The 26,132-nt window shown below is 37.2% G+C and overlaps 1 protein-coding gene across 1 annotated transcript in view; it reads left to right on the top strand.

Moving 5' to 3' along the window:
• The window catches only part of RP1 (RP1 axonemal microtubule associated), a 173,898-nt gene that overhangs the window by 46,374 nt on the left and 101,392 nt on the right, over positions 1–26,132 (top strand). The window contains exons 18-23 of the mRNA XM_074146784.1: positions 3,074–3,163; positions 5,252–5,384; positions 5,659–5,810; positions 8,087–8,241; positions 10,733–10,791; positions 13,958–14,121. Of these exons, the coding sequence (XP_074002885.1) occupies positions 3,074–3,163; positions 5,252–5,384; positions 5,659–5,810; positions 8,087–8,241; positions 10,733–10,791; positions 13,958–14,121 (753 nt within the window). The remainder of the gene's footprint in view (positions 1–3,073; positions 3,164–5,251; positions 5,385–5,658; positions 5,811–8,086; positions 8,242–10,732; positions 10,792–13,957; positions 14,122–26,132) is intronic.

The following is a 26,132-nucleotide window of genomic DNA, read 5'->3' as shown; positions in this document are numbered from 1 at the left end:
TTTAACCCCCTCTCCCTCATATAGTAGCTCAAGTGGGACAACTGCAGGAATAAATTGATTTCTTCAAGGCAATTGATTTGAAACCAGCTTCAGAAACAATCCACTCATAAACAAATCACGTGTGATGTAAGACTTGTATACCATTTGGGGATTTTTAGTAATGAGATCTTCATGCATTCAGTTTTAAAAGCATACTATTAAATGTATACTGTGGAACCTGTTCATTTAAGGAAGAAACCCCCTTTTTCAGCCTCCATGCTATAGATAGCTGAAATGCCACAAGCTTTACCTGTGGAATTACTAAGGGCCCCATACAAACTACATGTTATCATGTCATGAAAGCACAAAGAGTTCTGCCATAATTTAAGAATTACCTCACCTCTACTATAATAAGGAAATTATGTCTACATAGGCTGAGAGGAGGTTACCAATGGGGTTAAAACTTCTATTTTGTTTAAATCTTTCTGTCTGAGATGCACATAACACGTTGCTGTCTTCAGCTAACTGAAGAAGTTACACGTTTCGCATTTTGTGCAAATTTTTTTTCTGCACTCATCAACTCTTTTAGTTCAATCTTGGCACAAACCAAAATTGTTACTGTCAATAGTACTAATAATAACAGTTTCTATGAATAAGGTATAGGCAGAAGATAACCAACTGTAATGTTCATTTTCTAAGCATGTAGGCTATATATTATGATCCCCAGGGAGTTCTGTTCTCCTAATTAGTGAATAATTTATAAGCAGTGTTGGGTAATGGCATGTTTGCAATGTTAATCCATATATTCTTAAGAGATGGACCAATTTCTCTTCTCTAAAATAGATATTGCTCATTATGGCTGTGTGCTGTGGATATTGATCTTGTGAGAGAGCAGAATCTTTCTCTCAGCACCTGGGGCTACTACTATGATTCTGTACATCACGCTGACACTATTGCTTTCAGGCATGAAGCAGCAAATGTCACCAAAGTGCTTTTCACTCTTTAGTTTGCAGTAGATAAATCCACAATGAAAAAGCCTATGAGTAAGAGCTCTTTCTTCTTTCTTTTTTTTTTTTCTTTTAACTTTTAAAGTTTATCCTGTACTTGTTTAGCAGGATAAGTCTTGAAATGAGGATAGGAATGCAAGACTTAAAAAAAATTACATCCTTTTTTAAACATTTGCATCTTCAAGTTTAATATGTTTTCACAGATATTTTCTAGAGCAGAAGATACCGAATTTTATCTTTTGAAGAATCAACTTAATCATAGCTCTGGCCAGGACTTGTAGGAAGAAAACAGCTTTTGAAAGCCTGTAATAATCAGGCAATTTGAAGTCAGTTCTCTTTAACCTTTCACTTTGTCAGCAGTACGCCCAACTATGAAAAATTCATGTAGAACTATCTTGAGAAATGAAAACCATTCATATGTGGCCTTTGCTCTCTTACCTTACCGGTGTGAGTAGTCATTGCCTGTGTAATCCTTCCTAAAACTGTATGAGAAAAATCAAGGCTACCACAGGGTTTCTTCCGGTTCTGCTTGTTTTAGGCAGAAGTCACTCTTTGAATTCTGACAAAGTCCAGTACATTTATGTTTTGTATTGATACATGAAATGAGGGTGTAACTTTTTTTTTTTTTAAACCAAAAGCCTAAAGAGGGATTCATTAGAATAAGCAGACAATGTGACAGCACTGTATTCAGTGAACACCAGCTCTGTGAATGAGAAGACAGTATCTCATGTTACTTGAGAAGTGGGTTTCTTTGTGAAATGCGGGAAATGACAATAGTTGTTTTTTCAGTCAAGCTGTATATATGCCCTTACTTTACTACTGCTTTAATCCCCAAGTCTCCAGGTTACCTCTAGTCAGGCTACTTATAGAGAGAAATATTACGTGGCATAAGCAAGGATACCAGAATCCACCTCCACAAAACAAAGCTATTTTCTTAAGCCAATGGAAAAGACAGGAACCATATTGCGTTATCAGTGTTGCAAGCCTGTAATTAACATTTATTTTGTTAATGAAATTCAGGTCAATGTAGTGACTATATCAACAAAAAGACAAGTGTTCTACAGATTCTTTCTCAAACAACCATTGCAATTTACTGAGTACATTTCAATATTAGGGAAATCAAGAGTAAAAGTTGTTTGCCTCTAGAAATCTTTGACTAAAGCACGGTAACTCTGTGACTATAACATAAAAGTTTATTATACAAAAGCACAAAGAGCCAGCTAAAAGCTGATATATAGGAATTCTGACCTCTGAAAAGAGAAGAGGGCTTTTTATTAATGAAGGTAAACAATGAGTGGATAATATATTAGTAGGTGTTTCTAAGAGAATGAAAAGAAGATAAAGCTATTTACATTGTACAAAAATTTTTAGATGTAAATGATGGAGAGGAACCAGGTGTTATCAACCTTTTATTAATAGAATTGTTCTTTGAGAAATGACATAACACACTTTTCCTTTCCTAGCAGTACATTACAAATGATCTAAAATGATTTATGTTCAGTTTAAATAATGGTTAAACTTCAAATAAAGCCCAGATAAGTGGGATAGGATAAGGTTGCATTGAGTAGATTTCATAAGTAAGAGCACATACAACACTTAAAAGAGCAAAGAAAGTGCAAATGAATGCAAATCATAGAGAGTGAAGATAGTATCGGTGACTTCCAAAGTTTTGCAGATCTTCTGCCAGCTTTTGAGAGCTTTTCTTTATGGTCTTCAAAAATTTTATATCTTTTATTTTGACATACTAGGGTATTTGAGTTATTTCACATATAATGATTGAAAATACAGGAAGGGGAAATGTTTAGGGTTTTTTTTTTTTTTTTTTGCAAGATGTTCTGAAGGCTGTAACAATTTAAGGCTTAGAATTCACTTGCCTGTGCTTGCTGTTGAGATGCTACTTCTTCTGTATGTATGGGAAACTGAGACTGAAGTGGCTTTTAATCATGACTTGAATACAGTGTTAGTTTGCAAGGCATGGCCTTTCTTAATAAGCATGTATCCTCTACTGCACAAGTTTAAACTCATATAACTAAGTTATATGTATTTTTGCACGTAGTTATATGTTGTATTGTTCTGGCTTTATCCAGGTTAAAATAAAAAGCATTGGGAATATCTACAAGATAAGAATTGAACTTGATGGGTTGCTGAATGAACAATCAGAGTGGAATTTACAAAGGGTGAGATTTTTTTTATGGTGATTCTTTCCTGCTTTGTTAATTTTTATATGAACTAAAAGCCTATCTTTTCATGAAGCCATAGCTTCATGAATCAAAAAATACTGTTTACGTTACATTCTTATTGCTTTGTATTCTTAGGTTGCTTTACAGATGACAAAAAAAAAGCACAGATACAGTCCATCTCCTGAGACCTGGAAATATGTAGGATTATTTTGCAATTATTTCTAATTTGTGCAGTTTGTAGTTACCAGTTTTAGTGTACTGATGAGTTCTACTAAGTTTTGCTTTCTGAAAGCTCACCTGTACTCTTCAGTGTGTGTGAGGGAGATTCTAGCTATAAATCCCAGTAAAAATGGTGGAGCAACAATTATTCCATGACAACTGCATGCGGAGAATGGAACAAAGTTTGCTTAAGAGTAGGCTAATCCTAATTGGCACAAACATAGCTCACGATTATGACCATTTTCATGGAAAAAGAAAATGCTGGGTTTTTTTCAATTTGGTGAATTAATTATTCTTCTCTGCTTCTGTTTTAACTGTATTTTCCTCCTGATATTTAGCGATATTCACCTGATTAAATTTATTCTAAATTCTTGCTGACGCTGACCCCCATGTAAGATTTATTTCAGTATTGTAGGTAAGATTTTGTTGTCTTTTTCTTATTTTGAATCTGTAAAAGACACAAGTTTTTCCTATGGCCTTTAATTCATCTTAAAAAGCCTGATTTAGATGACCAGAATTAAATGATAATAACAGATTTTTATGTTATCCAAAGACCTTAGCTGTAACTGTACCAAAACTGAATGTAAGTGTAAATATATAAATATATTTCTGTTGCTCAAATGGTTGCAGGAATCCTACTTTCCATCCCGGTGGTTACAAAATATTTCTTTAAGATTTAGGTCCAAATTTCACAGGCTAACCCTGGGATTTCAAATATTTCTTTTCACAGAAAGAAATAAATCAGGTTGAAAGCTGTGTTTTTCTGACAAAGCAGTTAATAGTTGCGATTGTTATGAATCAGCAGGGGGAGCTCTCCCAATAAACATTAGAGATTAAGCATCACTGCTGCAGAAGTATTTCATATTAGAATAAATACATGCTTTGATGTTAAAAGAAGTGTTTATTTTAATTAAAATAATATTTTATTGGAGAAGTGAGGTAAAGTTATATATTGTCTTGATTTCCTAAGCGTTAGAATTTGAATGTGAATACTTGTTTCCATAATTTTGTTTGCAAGGCTTAGGTACTCTCTATGCACATTCAAAACACAACTGCAGAAAGACAAATTTTTGGCACTGATTTCCTTTTGCTAGTGAAGGCCTATGGAAAAAAATGTAGGTAAACATTGTTGTAATTTAAGACCAGCAAAAACTGTTCCCATCAAAGAGAGGAAAGACTGCTTTGGTTATGGGAAACAAGACAACTATCATAATTTACAGTGGCAAATAACTTGAGAATTTGAATTGTCCCTGACTTGAGAGGAATATGTCGAGGGTGCTGGTACCCAGGTTGTCTTTGTTCTGCGGTAGAAGAGCCAAACATAATACAAATACTTCAACATATCCTCTCCTTGCCAGAGTTCAGAAGGATTTAGATGATGAGTTTCATGCTGTTTTCATTTTAACATTAAAAATGTGTCAATCTTTCCGCATCTTCCAAAAGCTCAGTCTCACCTAACCTCCCATACCAGGAAGTTTTCAGTCTTACAATGTTACATAGAGGCAGTTCACTGGCAGAAATCAGTGACATTTCTTATGGCCTAAAAGCAAATTTCAATTACAGACTCATTTGTTCCAAGGATAAAATAACTTTAAAGTCCAGGGCATTTTCAAAGAATAGAGGCTGGCAGTTTCAGTTGCAATACCACAGGTGTGAGTAAAGATCCTCCCTAGTGATGAGCCAAGTTGCAAAGTAGTAGCCAAAATAAAAATGTTTTCATACTGCTATTTCATATGTCGTATTTACTGATCGTGTTATTGTTTTCTGAGATAGAGGAAAGATATATACAAAAATATGTTTTGCTGTTGGGAAGCAAAGCACTGGAAAGAGTGAACTGAGTCATAGTTGGAATTGCTTCTTCTCTAGGTGACACTGCAACATCTGAAGAGCAAGAAAACACTGAATTTTCCAGCAAACACATGGTTATCAAAGAATCATGGCGACAGAGATTTTGTCTGTGAACTTCCAGTAGTGCAAGCTGGAACCCCTGTCTATCCAGGTATGTGCATACTTCAGTTGCACAGTTACATATATATTGGTTACCTGGTTTTTGGTATCAGTGTCATCTGAATTATATTCCATTTGCTGTACTCTCATAAATGTGGTTTTAGCAATCTTCAAAACAGATAGCTAGACTGATTTCTGGAGTATATTCCAGAAAATTGTTTGCAAATCAAACTTGCTGGGGTTGTTACCATTAAGCTAGAGTAGTAAGTAAAATGAATTATGATTACACATAACTTGTATTTTCTTCTTTTGGTTGTTTTTGGAAGTTGTGTTATACCATGTTTATGTCTACACTGGTGATTTGGAGCAAGCTGACACAGATTCTGCAGTTTATCTCTGTATCTATGGAAAAAGAGGAGATTCTGGTCTAAGACTTCTGCATAAATCTGGTATACCAGTGACATTTCAGAGGGGAATGGTAAGTCTGAACAACAGTTTGCTTAGCCATATAAATATAGCTAAGTAAGTTATACGGGTTTTAACAAGTTCCTAATAAAACATAACAGAAGTTTAGCAAAATAATTTTTAAGAACTAAGGAAAGTAATTTTCTACTAATCCAGTAACGACTAGAATGAGTGGAAACACAGGCAGGAAAAGGAGAAGAATAATAATTTGAAGAATCTCCCTAGGATGATGAGAAGAGCTGCATATGAATTTAAAACATCTTCTGTCGAGGTACAGTGATTTACAGCCGGCTCCAAATAAGTGCACAGAAATTGTTCCATGATTTCAGATCTTAGTAGGACTGTTTGTTATGTATATCTTTTAAGGTATAATAGTATAGTATAGTGATTAATACAGGGCAGATTTGAAGTCATTTTTCTTTCAATTACTTCTGATCTCCTCTGTGAGTAAAATATACATCGCCCTGATTTTCTGCAGTAGTGTATGGTTGAATTTCAGGAAATACTGAATTTAATCTTAGCTCTCCCACTAGCCTTCTTATCACCTTCTGTTAAGCATGTTTCTTTCTTTGTGAACTATTGAGAATTAAGGCTTGTATGTCTAACATACAATTTATGGTACTGTTACGGTATCAAGCTGTTAGTTTTTTATTAAGTGTTCCACTATCTAAAATGCAAAGCATAACAACACACTGGCAAACTTCAGAGGTATCTATACTATCTTAAAATACATATTTTATACCATTACTAATGTATTAGATATAAAGTTTTATTCCAAATGAAATTCAGAATTTAAGTGGAGTTTCCTGGGTAGATTATTCTAGCCAGACTGATAGTAAATTCAGCATATTATTTATGCAGGGGCTGGTTAAAAGTGCACTTTGTTATGGAAATGGGTGAACGAGACAGTGGATTGTACCGAGAGGCAGAGTAGGGCCTGGCATATATCATTTTATGACAGAGACAGTTGAGAAATGACTTGAACAACTTGATTTTCATCTCTGCCGCAGATATTCTACATGATATTGGGCAAACCATCTAAACTAAAGCTTCCCCAAGTGACCACTTCTTGTATGCTTCTGTTTTGCTGTGTAACCACTTTAACTTTCCTGAGCAACCATAGCTATAACTGAATTTTGTTCAAAGACAATTCTGCTCTGGACATAGTAAGCTCTTTGAAATGCTAAATATGCCAATAAAATAATCCCTCTGGTTTTCAGCTGAGCACCCAAACTACTTTGCATCTTTGACAGCTTTTGGCAATAATGTCTGTTCTTTAACTGTATAGGTAGAATGAGACATTACGCAGATGGCCTTTCAAAAAATAGATTTCAACACTTGCAGAAAGCTGGGGCACTCTCGAAAAAGTGCAAAAGTGAAGTCACTGGGGAAATCAGTTCTGCTTCACTGAACTGTTTGGGTGGTTGCAGTAAATAATGCATAGAGTCATAAAGATAATGAAGATAAAAAGATGTATTAAAAAGCTGCAGTCCTGCCTGTGCACAATTTGAGGCAGGGATCCTTCAGAGAGAATAGCATGTGTTCATATATCACATATACACAGGGGAGAACTAAAGTTCCAGAGGCAGTCTCAATCCTGCCATTTGCTAAGGATTGAGAACTTTACAGATATGAATTTTCCAGTGCAGTTCTTCCCTTCTTTTTTTCTTTTATTGAGAAGTGTGACCTGGACCATTATGTTTAGAGAGAGAAAGCTATCTGCTTTTTACTGTGACAGAAAATTACCAACCTGAACCTTTCACCTGATCGGCTTCATGCTCCTGTGAAAACAATCTTTGCCAACTGGAAGCACAAGCCTAAATGAATAACGAGGGGAAAGTGGCATGTCAGATTGCAGTACCTTCCAGCAGAATAAAATGTAAATAGAGGAGGTGAAACCAAAACGAGAAAAGGATGAGAAAGTCTGTATTTTAAATAAATATCGGCAAAGGAAATAGTAGCTTTAACTGGTTTTTACCTAGAGAAGAATAATTGTGAATGGTGAGGTATTGAAACAGTAGTGAAGTGGTGCGTGCGGCATTTTGGATGAATTTCTTTGGGATTATTACTGCAGTCGGATTTTAGTTGTGTTTTTTTCATTTACTCTGCTACATCATCAAAAGACATTTAACTTTTCAGATCCAACCGCTTTGAATACAGTCCAGCTGTTGTTAAAAACAAAAGGAACCTTTGTACGTTGCACGGGTTAATCGGGCTTTTAAAATAGTTCAACTTTCAGACTTTCTTAGTGGTGGCAAATTGTGGAGTGCTGCCTCCTCTGTCTTCTAGATCAATGCTTTTGAAGTGGAAGCCGTATCTCTCGGAGAACTGCAGAAGGTGCTGTTGCGCTGTGAGGCCAATGCCAAGTCCCAGCATTGGTACTGTGATAAAGTCATCGTCAGAGAAGCTGAGAACAACTCGGAATACGTCTTCAACTGTGAAAGGTAGCTTTTACAAGAATATTCCTAAATGTTCTTAAATATATATATCACTAACAGTATTATGCCAGTAAATGTTCTAAATATGAATTTTCCAGGAGAGGGCAAATTTGGATTATTTTGCAATTTCATAAAATCAACCAAATTTGTTGTTCCAGAAGAGACTGTTTGAGTTAATAAGCTGTATGGTCTGTATAAAAGGTTAAATGCTTATATTGTGGCTGTGTTACTAGGTTGTACAGTGCAGCCTTATCATACAAGAATCAGTGCTGTAAGTGTCACTGACCTATTCAAGGAGGAGTTATAAAGCACACATGAAGTTTCTAAGTTAACATGTATTTCTCAATGGGAAAGATAACAGATTTGCTGTTCAGAATTTTCATTCTTCTTATGAAAAACAGCATTGCTAGAGAGACAAATGTAATACCCAAAAGTCAGAATTATTTTGTGGTTGTTCCATTTAAGTTATTAAGCTAGCATCTTTAAAGTCAATTGTTAAGTATTGCATTTTGCATGTTTGGAAAAATATTATGGTATCCCACATTTGGAGTTTCCAGTTTTGCAGTGTATCTTGTGGGCATGTGCATCATTTGAGTGAAATGGAGGAAGTATAGAGAAACAATGTGACCATGTGTCAAGGCATTAGAAGTAACAGTATTTAATAAATGTTATTTAATACATGCAGGATGGATAGTTATTTTTTTCTGGATTTTCATGAATTTTTTTCATAACCTTGAACAGCTTCTTGCCAGTCTTGGTGTCACTTCCTCAAAACCAGGAATAAAGATGCTCTCTCACCTTTATAAAACTCTCTAAAACTGAGATCTTTCTTCAATTAGTAGCATGTTTTTAAATAGTAGATAAGACTGAGGATTTCTCCGGTGTATATTTGGATGCAGATCAGCTGTTGTTGCTAGCTGAGGTTGCTACCTTCCTAAAAAAATATAAGTACAATTTCCTAATAGGGAGTCCTACAGAGAATTCAGGCCAGCTGCCTACCTCAGTCATGAAAAATCAACTGTGCCATAGCTGTCCCCCAGTGGGTAACACGGCTGAGGGACAGTGCGTGTCAGGGCACTTTGCTGTATTAGTTCTCTGATAACTAACACCAGATGTTGATCAGCAAAAATTATTCAGTGACAGACACTGTCAAGAAGAAACAGAGAGTGGTTTTTTTTTTCATTCATAACTTTTCTACGAGGAAACACTGCCACTGAAAAAGGGCTAAAATAGGTCAGTGGTGGGGATCAGGAGTAGCTTCCGCGTTGGCCAAAATGTAAAGCTTGAAACACTGTGCTCTGTTCAGGGAGACGGGGAAGTTTTTGTTCTTCTGAAATCTCTCTAATTTATTAATCTTTAGCTGCACAGCTTTATTTTACATTGATATTTTATGAGCCAGGATATAAAAAAATGCTGAATTTTTTTCTCCTTCAGCTAAGGAAACACTGTTGTTTTATCTGACTTTAAAATCTGATATTAGTTTCTGAACATCCAACAGTTCTTACTGGATTTCAAGTACATGGTATTTGTTAGCTACAGACTGAAACTTTTTAGCATTTAGCATTGCAGAAGATACCTGTGTGGTCAGGTTTTAGCAGAAGTGCTATAAATAAGTAGTTGTCTAGTAAGACAAAATTTATTTCTTAGGGACTGGTTCTTACATGAATTGGCCTGTTAATGTTTTCAAGACAAAAAGTAAGGAACCTTCAAAAGCTGCTCTGGACTCATCCTGCCCATCTTATACTGGATTCCTGACAGGATTCATAGGAGACCAAATGGTTTATGTCATTGCTGGAGTGGACAAAGTAAATAAAAACCAACAGCCCAAAAGCTCAAAAGCTTGCTGAACTTTTTTTTTTTTCTTTTTTTTTACTGTAGAAAACCAGCTGATTTTTTTACCAAGCAGGAGGAAACTAAAAGAGCTGGTCATCCTTGTTCTGAATGAAAAGGTTTCAAAATTATCTGTAGTTTAGAGTAACGTGACTAAGAAATCTAACCAGTATTTGCCTTCATTTGTACTTTTCCAGACTTATCTATCTATCCTCAATTTATAGGAGGAATAAGGAAGAGTAATATTTGGTTCCATCTTTTTTTTTGTCACTGCACTTTGATTTTAAGAAATGTTGCAATAGATACATACGAATTATACTTAGCACTCAATCCATACTATTGAAAAAATGTTCTGTGCTGTATTCTTCTGTTTAGCCATACAAGTAAGTACAATCGTACCACATGAGTCTCCTAAACTGACACAGCAATATTTTACACTTCCACAGCTCTTATGTTTGCACAAAAAATAATTATTTTTTGGGTCAAATAATTTCTACTTTCACATTTATCAAATCAAATCTTAAAATTTTAGAGGTAGACAGCCTTTACTGTTATATGTATTTGGTATGAAAATAAGATGTGGATCATTCAGTTATATGGTGATATGGTAGAGAAAAAAAATTAAATTGATTGCTACCTTCTTCCTTATTTTCTTTCTTATTCTTAGGTGGCTTCCATTTGTGTCCCAAGGTGTAATTCATTCAGAAATTGAGCTGTACCCTCAAGGTAAGGTTTATTGTAACTTTATGGAAGTAAGATCAGTAAGTCATAATTTTTTCTCTGAAGGAATCGGAGTTGAATTTAAACTTTAAATATCAGAGTTAACCATTTTGGTGCCTCCTTTGTTGTATTATTGAGAGAATACACTTTGTGTTTGCATTGTAAAATGGGTATAGGTGATAGTGAGGAAGTAATGAGGGAATGAATGAGAAGGAAAGTTTTCTTGCATTGGCTAGAATCACAGAATGTCTTTTTCATCTCTTCTTTCAAACCTTTTCTTTAATGTTACAGGATAGATCATTTATTAATTTTTTTTTATTTTTTGGCAGAATTTCAAATAATTCAACAGCTGAAAACGCAAGAAGCAAATGGTAAATGCTGCTCTAGTCTTTAATGAAGACTGTTTCTGTTTCAGAACTAATTGCTTTACAAATTTGTTGCCATTTGTATTTATTTTAAAACATTGATTGCTGCACACTATTTGAATATTTTAGTAAACTCTGAACTCCATACTTTAATTCAAACAATAAATCACTTTTGCAAAGAAAAAGAAAGCAAATTTATGCTTTCTTTTTATTCTGTTTTTTTTTTCATCCCATAACGTAAATTTTCTATTTGTCTGAAAATTCATGTTTTTCTTGTACTTATTGGTGATCTATCTTAATTTCATTTTTTTTTTTTAGTTAACATTTTAAACAATGATTCTTTCTCCTGGGTTATATATAGTTTTGCTCTCACTATTAGTTTCTAATTTTCTGTTTTACTTGTGATTTCACATTTGTTCAGCTTCACTTCTCTGCTCTTGCAACCAGCACAGATTAAATTACATTTCTTAATAACACATAGCATTTTCTCAGCTGTGAGAAGTGCTTCTTGTTGTAGGTTGAACAACAATTTAGAAGCTGTTAGGAGAAAGTTTGAAAATGTTTATTGATAATTTATTATATCAATCACGATATCCATGAAGACCCCATGTGAGAATACTTTGTCTTAAATAGTGTCCCTATGGCAAGTAGTTAATATAGTTATTTTACAAATTATATTCAAAACATATTCTATTATAAGTGTTATTTTGGATCACAAGTATGTTTGTCCTTCCTTTCTATGCCTTTTTCAGAAGGCATTCAGTTTGTATCTGCTCATTACTCTGTGATTCTCCTTTACAGTCTGCTTGGTCCTTTGTGCACCTACAACTGGATCTCTACGTTGTGTCATTTAAGCTGTGCTGGTCTGATTATACAGTAAAAGTTGCAAGAGAGAAAAATTACCCCATAAACTCAAGAAAAGATGAAAAAGAGCAGGAGTAAACCACGTGTATATCTAACTGGCTTATCTTCAGTGGAGATGGGCTTGGTTTTGCAATGAACGTTTTGTTCCCAGCACTTGCATCCTGACCCTGTTAGAGAAATGTCTTTGTGCTGTCCAGAAGAGCTGGTCAGCTTTGGCATTGACAGAACTTACCCTCTGTCAAAACAGACCTGTTTCATGGAAACGTAAGGTGGATTTGTTGCAAATGTCTCAGAGTTAGGTAGCCAAAAGCATATGCACCAAATAGCCCCTTCTCTGGGGCACTTGGTCCACCCCCTCCCGCTGTGGGTAGGGGCATCTTCCACTAGACCAGGTTGCTCAAAGCCCCATCCAGCCTGGTCTTGAACACTTCCAGTGATGGAGCATCCACAGCTTCTCTGGGCAACCTGTTCCAGTGTCTTACCACACCTACCGTAAAAAATTTCTTCCTTATGTCCTATCTAAATCTACCCTCTCTCAGTTTAAAACTATTCCCCCTTGTCCTTACAGGCTTTAGTGAAGTCTTTGTCTTTCTTATAAGCCCCCTTTATATATTGAAAGGCTGCCCTGGAACCTTTTCCTCTCCAGGCTGAACAACAACCTTTCTTCACAGAAGAGGTGCTCCGGCCCTCTGATCATTTTCTGGGCATGCTCTAACAGGTCTGTGTCTGTCTTGTGTTGGAGTCCCCAGAGCTGGATGCAGTACTCCAGGTGGGGTCTCACCAGAGTGGAGTAGAGGGGGAGAATCCCCTCCCTTGACCTGCTGGCCAGTTTTGATTGACCAGACCAAAGGAGCTGTTGCTGTTTTCTGAATTCCCAGCTGTGTATTTATGTGTATTTAAAAATCTAACACCTTCCTAAACCAGGCATCAGCCAGACCTCAAAAATCTGGAAAACAGGAGACCAAATTTCCTCCTCCAGTTCAGTCATTGTGGGGCAAATTACTGAGGGATAATGGGGCTGGCCCAAGGTAGATACTGTTGTCAGACAACAGATTTAATTCATGTAGGCATCACCAGACAAGTTTCTACTAATAATATTGCAGTGTACACTGTGGCATTTATTTATAAGGTGAATGTGGGCTGGTATTTCGTTTGTTGTTAGTCTTGCTCAAAATGAATTCAAGTCACTAAGTGGAACTTGTTTCATACAGGCAAAAGCTGCAATCAAAAGAGGGGTGGAGAGCACGTGATTTCCGCTTTTCAGATGTAGAAATGCATTTTCCAATTATGAATTGTTCTTTTTTTTAAAAAAAATAAGATTTATATTAAGCTGCTTTCAGATATTTAAATAACTTGTGTGCGTTGTATGGGAACATAGTATCAGGGAAGCTTTATATAAAATTATTTTCTAAGGAGTCCTCAGCTAATATCAGAATTTTCTCCGAAATCTCTTATTTTCATGCTAATCTCAATGTATTTCCTCTGTCTGGGCAGACAGAGCTCTTGATGATGTGTCACATCAACATGAAATGAGAGGAACTTGTGCTTAATTGGGATGTTTTGATACTTTTTCCTGTTGCATTTCTTGATTATATGTGTTGTCTTAACTCAAACTCTGGAGGTTGGGCTTTTCCATGATGACCCAGAGGGTTGTTGCTAGAAATCTCGCTGGGAATCTCACTAGGCTCTGTGATCATATTTCCAGCTTTAGTGTGCTGCAAACCTCCTAAATCTTTAAAGTCACACAACTTGCCTAAGATGAGTTTGAATGATGTAGCATTTGGCCAATCCTCTGTTGCCTCTCCCAGCATCATTACCTCTCAGGTGCATAGTAGTTACGGTCCCTGGGTTAAATTATGTCTTTATTTATATCTTTCAAGTAACTTGCTACCTCTCAGTAACAGTTATAAAAGCAATTTTATTTTATTTTTTTTACTTTACAGAAGGAGACTGGAAGATTACTGTAGTCACTGGGGATTTTGAAACAGCTGGCACAACAGCAACGGTATCCCTTTACGCTTATGGCGAAAACAAAGCTTCTGGTCCTATTGTTTTGGGATCTGGGAAACACCAGCTGTTTAATCCCAACAGTGAAGATACATTTAAGGTATAGTATGGCTGTTATATAAACACCGGAGAATTCAAAACATATGCAAAATAGCTTTTCTCAAAACTGGATAGTAGTAGTGATAAAAAGGACTCAAAGCAATATGTAAGGATCCTTAAGTATCTTTGAGGGAGTGGCTGACTTCTCTGATAATAAGATTTGAATCAGCAAATGTATTCAGAACTGCATTAAGCAGACATAACTCTCTTAGAATCTGCTTCATACCTGGATCTGCTCGATGCGCTGGTTTTAACTAGTTGTTGTTCATTTACAGAGGTAGAAAAAACTTTCTTTGCCTGCTCTTTGCATTGATGTAACAAGATAGTCCTGGCTATGGCTTGTGTTGCATATCCGTCTTTGGAAGTGTCCACTGTAAATTCTTCCGTGGGCTTTCTCAGGCTTCCACTGAAGGACACTGTCATGCAAACCTTTTCTTGGAGAAAGTAAGGAAGGGGGGGGATGGCTGGGGACTAGAGTCAAATCACACTGGGTAGGTTAGCTCAGGTGGTTTAGACTAATGATGTCCTACTTCTCCAAGCAAATGGGGAGATTGTTCTCTTCTTCAGAGACACCTTTGAGAGGTGCTTCAGAAGCATGACGTTTCCCAGGGCTTCTCCAAGTTCCTATAATTCCAATAGATCCCTCTAGTTCCTCAGGACTGTACCTGTTGCAATCATTAAATCTGTGATATGTCATTTAGATTGAAATAATTTATGCATAATAAACAGATGATGGGGAATCAGTGACAGATGGGACAGGAAGTTTCTCTGATTTTTAAAAAAATTTTGTTTTCACGTTTGAAGTATAAATATGTAAGTTCTTGCAGAGGCAAGTCAGTCGTGGTCTCTCTGTTACATTTATTTCAGATGAAACCAACTTGGCAAAAGTTTGCAGATAATGCTAGTTTAAGATTATCTCATATAAAAACAGGAGGGTGAAATCAGTGCTTATCTGAAGACTAAATATAAGTATTTCTTTTCAAATCGTTCTGGCTAGATGATCATCTTGGAGATTTATTCAGCTGATTAATGCTGTCTGACAGCAAGTTCTTACTCATTTATTCAGTTCATTGAGGGAACTACCCAGAACATTTGTTTGTTTGCTTTCTCTTTGGAAGGAACAGTATGTTTCTCAAAGCATCAGAGCAAGACCTGCTACCTGGTCCAGGAGCTCTGATGATCTGTGACTACCCACATGAGCACCCAGCCTTAGGTCTTCTACACTGTATCTAGATCTTTATGCCTGATGTTTTTCTTTGGTGAAATACCACTGAAAGCCTGGAAGAGACTTGGAGGCCAGGCACAGCATTTTGCTGCAGTTTAAGTGGGATGAATCTGGACTGATGAGTACCATTTAAACCTTTTACAAAATCTAATTGTGTAATCAAACTTATAAATTAATTTTACTAGAAACTTCAGAGGTTCTTGAGGAGGCTTCTCCCTCAATTCTAACCACACCACCAAAGCTTCAAGGTTGGCCAGAGCACTGTCAGTCCAGTATTTCTCAAAACCACTATTTTAACTGCCAGTCAGTGCTGATGGGGAGAGAAAGAAAAAACAGATAAAGTAATGTTGCTTCATTTTCCCATATTTTCCCCCCAAATATCCCAATTTAATAAAGTAGCAGTGTTTTTTGTTATTCCAAAAGAAAGCTGTGTTCTCTAAATATTTCAGCACTTTGTAACTCTCCAATCTTCCAACATTAAGAGCACCATGTAATAACATCAATATTGCTAAAAACTGTGCAGTTGCAGAAAAAAATAGATAGCCCCTATTCCTTTCTATTACACTAGTCTAATCTATTAAGTACATTGGGGAAAATCTTGACTAAAAGGGCCAGGATTTGCAGCCTTTGTGTAGAGGTGTACTGCATATTTGAAGGCTCTTTAAACTCCAGGTAACCTCAGATTTTTTTTTTTTTTTTTTTTTTAAAAGTGTTAACTGATGCAGGGAGCTGCAGGAGTTCAGCGTAATGTAATGGAAAAATTAAAGCACAATCATGTTCCACAAATAATACCATTTCATTTCTAAATCCCTTTGGTCACAGATATAATCATAAGAAATGACAGAGAAATGGCCTGCAAAAAGAAAACGAGGCAAAACTACTGGATTATCATAATAAAAATAAAGAATAGTAATCTGATAGAAAGCCTAGTCAACTGCATAGTAACTTGGATACCTAAAAGTAAATAATAAATATTCAGTAATGTTAAAAATAATGAAAAAAAGTTATCAAAACTTAAGTAATTCAAGTGGTGCTCCTTTTATATACTACTGAGTTTTTGTTGCTCTTCTAGAACCTGATTTTGAAGTTGCTTGCATTGCTGTATACAACTGGTTTAACTTCATTAAGTTTGACTATCTCTGATTAAGGTTTGTGTAAATTAGATTAAAAACTGGTTGACCTTCAGTGTAACAGGGGTAGAATGTAACAAGGCTATTGCCCTTGAAGATTTCCATACGGTGATAGCACATGAAATTCACTGAAGGCAATTTAGAGAGGTGATTCTGCCACTTTAGTCTGCTCTGGTGAGACCTCACCTGGAGTACTGTGTGCAGGTCTGGAGCCCTCAATATAGAAAGGACGTGGACCTGATGGAGCGGGTCCAGAGGAGGGCCACCAAAATGATCAGGGGGCTGGAGCACCTCTCCTATGAGGACAGACTGAGGGAGCTGGGGTTGTTTAGCTTGGAGAAAAGGAGGCTCCGGGGAGACCTCATAGTGGCCTTCCGGTACCTGAGGGGGGCCTACAGGAAGGCTGGGGAGGGTCTGTTTACAAAGGCCTGCAGTGACAGGACGAGGGGCAATGGTTTTAAGCTGGAGAAGGGGAGATTTAGATTGGATATTAGGAAAAAATTCTTTACCATGAGGGTGGTGGAACACTGGAACAGGTTGCCCAGGGAGGTGGTTGAGGCCCCTTCCCTTGAGATATTCAAGGTGAAGCTCGACGAGGCCCTGGGCAACCTGGTCTAGTTGGAGGTGTCCCTGCTGACTGTGGGGAGGTCGGACTAGATGACCTTTGGAGGTCCCTTCCGGCCTGGACCAATCTATGAATCCATGAATTTACAGTTGTTGTGTGATGGGGAGAGTTCTTGTTTCTGACTGGAGTCTTGGGTTCTAGGTTCTCACAAGATAGTTGTCTGGAAAATGCACTATATTTGCCATTTTTTTGGTGGCTTACCAATTTTTTCCTACCAGATGGGAAAGTCAGGGATGAACAGTATGGGAACGGGAAAGAAAAAGAATTTAAATTTGATGGATTTCCCTTTCTGCTCTGTAATCATTCCTGTGTGTTCAAAGAAACTACTTCTAGGCTATGGTTTTCTGCCTCTGTTACTATTCAGGCATAGTTTTTAGGGCATTATTTTTCTGTTGAGAGTCATTCCTCCTCCAACAGAGGGATATCAATCTACCATAAGTTACAGCTTTCATCAGAACTGTGATCTGTTTCCTGCATTTTTCTCTGGTGTCATCGCAGTCCCTGAGTATTTCTCAGTATTTCAAAAACACTGATTTTGGCAGTATGTTGAGTTGCTCAAGACACTGAAGCTTTAATTATATTGTAAATTATATTCTCTGGAGCCCTGCATTCTGCACCGTCATTCTTTGAAACATGGCGAATTATCTCTTATGAGCATACACACTATTTGATAAAGAAATTCTTTTTATAAGTATTCTTTTAATGTTTGGTCATGCCAAATATTCCCTTCTGTGTCAAAGAGAACTAAGCAGAAGACTGGAAGCCTATTATCTTCTGTAAAAGCCAGCTACAATCTCTCAATTTTTATTATATCAATACAGAATAATTCCATACCTTTGGGTACAAGTTCTGCTATTCTAGTAATAATGAAGCCAGTAAAAGCACTGACTGGTTCAGTAGATCTGCTTTCAAAATATTGAATGCTGGCCTTAATGAGAGTGGCAGGACTTAGCCCCTCCTTAGGAAGAACTCTTCCATGCTTTGCTTTGTAAGTTTGCTTCATTATCAGCTCTGCAATGTCTTTAGAGTAGTGTTGGTCTTCCTGATCTCAACACATTATCTTAAATAACACTATATTAAGCTCTTAATAAAACTGGATTTTTTCCTAAGAAATCCTTAAAATCTTCACTTTAACTTCATTGTATTTTTGTAGTTGGTGGCTGTCCTTGTAAGGAATATTTGTAAGCATGGGACATGGAGTATGCATGATATTTTAGGAGAACTGGAAACTGGAATTCATCACTGGTGTGAATTTTGCTGCATGAGGCGATTTCTCTAACTTGTAAAGCTGGTGCCATATCTATATTTAAAGTTTCTTCATCTGTATAAGCAATCCTTTAAACACTGTCATGGTCTATCAGGGCAAAATGCCAGAGAGTAATATAGGCAGATGAAAAGCAGGGCTCCTACTAATACTTGCAGAGATAGTTGGTTATAAAACTTAATAGAGTTCCTGTGATGAAGTTGTTACAGTGTTAAAACCAGCCTTTTTCCTTCCAGTTACATGTACCTCATTTGTAAAGGATTGTGTTCATCAGGTGCACTTTATGCTGCATTGCATCACACAGAGGCTTTATACTTAGTTTACCTGTTGTTTTTCATTTTGGTTTCCTCCTGTTTAAAAAAAAAAAATAATCACTACTTTTAAATAATCTATGCATTAAGAATTGACACTCCTTCCTTTTAGAATCATCCCTAAAGATTGTAAGAATCTGTCGTGTTTCACTGTGTCTCTCTTATTCCTGTAGCCTGGATCCATATTCATTCTTTCATCAGTCAAAACTGAGATTTCTAAAGTAAAATGAGAAGCAGTGGGGAAAAAAACAAATGATATAAAATAGGTTGAAACAAATCCATTTTCATGCTTTTTCTCCCGTTGTTAAAATAAAAGAGCCTGTAATGAGCTCAGTGCAAATTCTTCCCAAGTGGGAAGATTGCAAAAGTGACCACAAGCTCTAATGCAGCTATCTGCTCTCCTAACCATGGGACTGGTGCTGCCTAAAGGCTGGGCATAGCTTGTGTCCTGCTATTTTCCAGCTGTCCCTGTTTGCTATAATGGCCATTTGTGTCCAGAAACAGTTGAATAAAACTTAGAGAAACTCAGGCTTCAGTCAGATACTCTTAAGGCAGCATAAAACAGTCTTACTGATGGCTTTAACTCCACTTGAAGCTGTCCATCTCTCTATGAAACGTACATGGTAACAACATGAACCTCATTGCTTACTGAGATAAAAGGGAGAAGTATGTAAAACGGTCTCCATCAGCTACAGGCTATGCATGGAGCAAAATTTAGCTTGTTCCAAGAAAACAGCAGAGAAGGATAATAAAGAACTCACAAACAGTCTTGGAGAAAAACACAATTCATCTTAACTTAAAGGAATGAGGGTGAGTGAACATGGTGCTACTTGTTCAGTAATTCTGCAGTATGGAGTATATGTGTTTTTTCCTTTTAAACTAGTTTCTTAAGAGAACTTTGTACTCAATTTCAGGTTTAATCTTTCAGCCATATATGTATTAAACTTCTTTCTTTTTCATACTTGATAGCAACATACGTCCAAGATGAATATATATATTAAAAACCCTTTTCTGTATCTCTTGGGTGACTCCTCTCTCCCCATTTACGCTGTCTGTTTAGCTCCCCGGAATGCTTCAGATGGTTGTTTCTGAGATTCTGTGACACTGATTTTCTTAGCTAAAGGTCTCCTTGTTAAGAGTTCCTCCACTTTCCCATGTCAAGTCTCCAAATTCAGTTTCTGCCTTTACTAATCCACGGTCCTGCCTTGCCTTCCCCTCAGCCATTTTCTAATCTATTCACATTCTTATGCCTCCCATCATCTCAGTATCTGAGCAATTTTCAGAGGTATGGTTATAATGGTTATGGCTAAGGTGTGGTATGGCTAATGTGTGGTTTATTCTTTCACTCTTGCTCTTAAAATTAATTTTTTTTTTTTTTGTTTGGCCTTTGTACAACAACAACAGTTGTTGAGAGACAATAAGAAAATAGACACATTATACAATACCAGCCTTATGCTAAACAAGATGAGATCAACTTCTCTTGCATTGAAATAGAAGATGATAAAGAGAGAAAGTTTTTGATGGCCCTCACTTCATAGGGCCAGCTCTTTGGCAGCCCTTTAACCAATTCTGTCTCCTGCAAAAATTATTTTCACTGTGCATTATAGAGATTTCTTAATACTAGTGATGTTGAATCTGATTTTCACCCTTGAGATAATTATGTATATAAGGTGATGGCATTGTACTGAGTGCTACAGAATTGCAGAGCAGTTGATTTTAGACGGGATCACCGAAGATTTCCTAGTGCAGCCGTTTGCTCAAAGCAGGACCAGTTAGAGCAGGCTGCTCAGGACGTTGTCCAGCCGTGTTTTAAATATCTCCCACTGCACAACCTCTCTGGGTAATCTGTTCCAATATCTGTCCACTCTCACCCATTTTTTTTCTCATATATTTAAGTGGGATTTTTGGTATTTCAACTTTTGCCCATTGCCTCTTGACTATTCACAAGATACTACTGAGATGACACTGGCTTTGTCTTCTTTACCCCCTCCCATCAGGTATTTATACACATTGATAAGATCTTCCCCTGAGCCTTCTCCTCTCCAAGCTCAACAGTCCCAGCTCTCTCAGCCTTTCCTCATGTGAGAGATACTTCAGTCCCTTAATCGTCTTCATGGCCTTTCCCTGGATTCTTTTCAATATGTTCATGTGTCTTGTACTGGGGAGCCCAGAAGTGGACACAGAACTCTGGTTGTGTCTAATCAAACTCCTGATGTGTCTCATCAGGGCTGAGTAGAGGGAAATAATCATCTCCTTTGACCTGCTGGCAACATTCCTCCTACTGCAGCCCAGAAGGCTGTTGTCCTTCTTTATGTCAGGAAGATACAAAAAAATCCCTTTAGTCCCTAGGAAGGTACAGCAGAAAGTTGAAGTCTGATGTGCTCACAGTAGCCTACGTTGTTGAGAGAAGAAACTGTTAGATGTAACTCTTGTCTTCCGAGCTGATGACTTCATGCCTGAGTGATTAATATTGCTGTAAATCCACCAGGAGATGACAGCGGCTGGTTCATAGTCTGTCAGGTTATTATAGAATCAACAGTCAAATGGAGAGTAAATCAAAGATCTGGTCCTACTCCTAGATTATGGACTGAGGTGTTGTATTGGGATTGGTTGAGATAGAGTTAATTTTCCCCACAGCAGCCCTCATAGTGCTGTGCTTTGTATTGGTAGCTAGAAAGGTGTTGACAACACACCAGTGTTTTGGCTACTGCTGAGCAGTGCCCACACAGCATCAAAGCTGTCTCTCCACCATTCCCCCCTCACCAGTAGGCTGGGGGTTGGCAAGATCTTGGGAGGTGACATGGCCAGGACAGCTGACCGCAACTAACCAAAGGGATATTCCATTATTCCATAGCATATGCCATCTGCTCAGCAATAAAAGCTAAGAGACAGGAGGAGGAGAGGGGCAGGGGGCATTTGTTATTACAAGGTTTGTCTTCTGGAGCAACCACTATGTGTACTGAAGCCCTGCTTCCTGGGAAGTGGCTGGACATCACCTGCTGATGGGAAGTAGAGAATAAATCTTTTGCTTTCCTTTGCTTCCACATGTGGCCTTTGCTTTTGCTTTATTAAACTGCCTTTATCTTGACCCACAAGTTTTTTTCCATCTTATTTTCTGCCCCCGCTGTCCTGCAGAGGAGGGGAGTGATAGACTGGCTTTGTGGGCACCTGGCATCCAGCCAAGGTCAACCCACCGCAGGTGACCACTCTGTATTCTTTTCTTAAATGAATCTTCATGTGTCTTCAGACTCTTTGAAGTGTGCCCATCAGCATAACGTTTCTCACCATGCATCACTTCTCCATGCATAAGGTGCACTTGTCCAACCACAGCACCGTTCAGTTAACATGATGTGCATGTATGCGATGAAGGTTCAGTAAAGCTTAAGTTTTCTTATGTGGCCTGACTTTTGTTGAGCTTCCTCACAGCCAGTTCTAGGCTGTATTCCAGTTAAATCACTGCCTACCAGAGAATGTCAACTTGCCTCCTAAGCACCGTCGAAAGTTTCAAATCCGGTAAAATACTCCTGTTTTGACTTGGAAAAGCATAGATCACTCAGAAAAACCTCAGATATATAAGTGGCTACATTCTCCTAGCATGGGAATTTTGTGCTTACTTTCAAGAACTGACACTCTCATACTTGGTGTTGGCGTAATTTAACCACACAGTAAAAAAACCAATTCTTCTGGAACTTTAATGTTATTCTTAAAACATTTCCTCATTTGTTGTACTTAAGGGTGGAAAAAACAAGCTCTCTGTTGGTACCATTAGTTTAGCAGTAACAGCAGTGTGACATTTCCTTTCTCTAATTAACCTGGTGACAGATAATTGGCATCCATTTTAGTGAATAGTAGCACATTGTTAGCCTGTATAGGAAGGTCAAGTGAGAGAGTATTGATATTGGAGTAGCTACAGGATGAAAAGAGCTTGAGTGGACTGGAAAAGAAGGTATTTAACTGTCACTGTGCAATGAGCAGTACTTGTTTACCCAGCTAATTTTTGTGATCAAAGCAAGTATGAAGTGGCAGAAAAATAATGCTGATTTTTGTCTGGCCTTTAATTCTACTCCTTATATCTCTGTGTCCACCTTTTTCATGAGACTCTTAAGTTTCTGTGTGAGCACTTGTGACATATTCCAATTCTTGAGTCAATATGTAACTCTGTCAGGTTTGTTGGCCACAATTAACAAATTGGCTGAATTCAAACATCTGGAAAATGCAAGCACCATGAGTGGACCCTGGGTACTTCACCGGTACATTAGTTATGATATTTTTGGCAACATTTACCAGATGCATGCTCACAATTTAAAAAAAATTTATACTTCCAAGGATTTCTCCATTATATGCAGTTGTCGTAGAAGTTAAACTAATGCAGTCAATGATTTCTCTTTCTTTTGGGAATCCAGCTGCTGTACATGATTTTTCTGAAATTCTCTTAATGAGATGGTCTTACATGAAATTAATAACTCTCTGTCAAGCATAGCCTCTAGTGGTTTTGTTAGACACTGGGATTTTGGTGTAGCTGCTTCTGGAGTATTGACTTATCTAAATAATTTTGAGTTAATTTTTTAGTTTATTTTTGAGTTTATTTCAAAGGGATTTTTTTCTGTACAACAAGAATACAGTGACATTATTTTGCTCAGTCCATTATATAAAAGAGAAATGGAGTCGTTGCATATATTCCTTCCATCCTTTTATTGAAGTATCTTTCCACAGAACAGTTTTTTAAACCAGGGAACTCTTACTTCACTTTTCACTTAGTCAAACGTCTCAAATACATGAAAATAGGTCATACTGACTTCACTCAAAATATCATAGGTATGCTAGGGACTGAAAAGAGTATTTGCATAGCTCATTTAGAAATTGAATTAAAATTTAGTCCTTGCATCCTCTTTAGGAAGAAGTTCTTGCTGATAAAACTGGGTTTCAGTTAGTGCCTCGAGACAAGATGTAAAATATGAGCTTTGTTAAGCTTCAATTTCAAAAAGTAAGGCCAAGTTTTCTAATGAAAGTGTTTCCATTGCCTTTGGTGGGAAGAGAATTTAGTCCTATGCTTGTACAAAAAAATAAATAGTAGCAATGAGCAAAGTATATAGTTGTATTGATTAGCAGGCTAATCTTGCTTAACTGCTTGTAAACATTGAGAATATGGGTGTGGCTGAGGCAAAGCTACCTCTGTTTGAAAGTGTGGCCCTTTTGAAAGCGGTGGACAGTTTTTACGATAATATGTATTGGTACTGATAATATAAAATGTAATGACTGTTGATATTATTGCTTATAACAGTGAACAAAAATACTGCAAAGAGAATAGAATTACTACTATCATTGTACTCATAACGATATTATTAAGAAGAAGCATCAGAAGGAGTTTCACAAAACTGTTATCTCTTAGATTTTATGACTTTGAGTTCCCGTTCATGTCCAAACTCTACCATATCAAACTGAAGAATTTACAGAGAGAAAGGAACTTTGCAAACCAATTTTTAGCATTTTTAATAAACAGATATTTGAATCTCTGCAATGCTTTGACCCTGTGCTTTGGTTGGGTTGAGGATTAGCTGTCTGAGGATTTTGTCAATGCTCTGTTGCAGAGGCCAACAAAGATAAGCCTCAAGCTGCTGCTTTTGCTGGAATGCTGCTGTTCAGTGCCCACTGCCCACCAGCAGCAGCCTGTGCCTCCAGAAGCAGGACTGGTCAGTCTCTGCTAACTCAGATGTACAGATCCTAGGACTCCAGCTAGTTTGTTTGGGGCAGTGTAGACCTATCCCAAAACACATCAAGTCTTCCATCTGTGTGTGTCCTTGTCACTTAGGAACTTAGTGAAGGAACGCTCAGTAAGGAACTTAGGAAGTTTGAGTACCTGCAGCATCCAATTACAGTGTAGTGGAGGAATGTCTTTATTATACTGTCCACATTCTTCAGTAGGTTTACAACATATTTGCTGAGCAGCTTGTTTCTATTCCTCTGTTTCTCTGTCTGCACAGCTTCTGCTAGTGGCAACAGAAATTGCATGATTATATGAGATAGTCAGATAACTGTAAGTGACATCACATTAACTTTGAGCAAAATCACTAGCTTTACAAAGTTAGCTGGAAGAATTACAACTGATAATTTTTGATCTGTCAATTGGGCTATGGAAAAATAGCAACTAACTCAAAATGACCAGAAAACTTTAGAAAAAAAAATACAGAATTTTGGACTTGTGTCTTCTTCTGAGCATCGCAAAATTTATGAAGAGAGCTTTGCAGTGTTCCTGAGAGAGATATGTAAGTGTTGTCCTTGTATAGTTAAGAAACTGAAGCAAAGAGGGCTTGTGAATTATGTAATGTTTCTCAGGGAGCCTAAAGCAGATGCCAGAATAGAATCTAGTTGCCTGATTTCCAGAGTGATGCTTTAGTCCTTGGACTCATCCTTTCTTTTTTGCATGGCCATTTATTGCAGTTCTGTCAGAAAGACTGTTTCCATATAAAATGGAATGTTACTTTTGCAGCCATGGTAGTAGAGAATAACTAGGCTAAGGATTTTGTAAGCATGCTTTTTAGGAGGGCAACAAAGTCACATCTTTTTTACAGAATGTTTCTGGCTGCAAGAGTAGGTTTATAAATGCTGGCTTTTGTTCAAGTAATGCAGAAGTTTAAGGCAATTTAGTCAATGGCGGAAATGAAGGAGCAACCTCAAGATACAGTGTTTATGTTGGCAAAAGAATATCATTAGCTCTACCATGTCATGAGAGTATTTTCATCTGCATTTCACTGCAAGAGCAAAATTTGACATACATTTGACAGGATTCCGATTGGCAAAAAGTAGCATGTTAGCAAGTCAATACCACTGAGAGACCAATGTGATGCCTAATCTGACAGCAAGACAAATTGTTCCAACCCCCAAAACTACAACAGGAACTGAAACTAAATTTGCAATTGTGTTATATGTCTTCCAGAACATCATATACAGCTGATTTGCTCTCTGACATTGACATTCTTGCCTTAATTTCCACCCAAGACTAAACATTTTTTTTTTTCTGCAAGATCACTCATAAGCAGTTAGTCAGAAATAGAAGTATTATTAAACATGTTATTGGTTTGGCAGTGTTCCGTGTTTTTAATTATTTTTGAGACCTTTCAGTCTCAGAAATATACCATTACCTATATGACTTGCATAGCTTACCATTCCAAGAAAATCATAATTTGTGAGTCTAGTAGACAGGGACGCTTTATACTCTTCCTCCCTGTCATTGAAAGCAAGGAAATACATTTAACTTGACACTTTAGACAAATTCCTTCTTAGTGCATTTCCTTAATTTTTTCATATATTGTCTTTTTTAGAGTGTGAATGTTAAATAGGAACAGGAAGTAGAAAAAGACACAGATGGAGGAATGACTAGAGATGCTAAACAGGACTATAGTGAATCTAATTGAACTGCTTGCAACTAGAAGCAGCTCCCGGAGAAACCTAACAGTCAG

This window comes from Numenius arquata, chromosome 4 (assembly GCF_964106895.1).
Source record: "Numenius arquata chromosome 4, bNumArq3.hap1.1, whole genome shotgun sequence".
Taxonomy (NCBI): domain Eukaryota; kingdom Metazoa; phylum Chordata; class Aves; order Charadriiformes; family Scolopacidae; genus Numenius; species Numenius arquata.
This window is presented reverse-complemented; position numbering and strand designations above follow the sequence as displayed.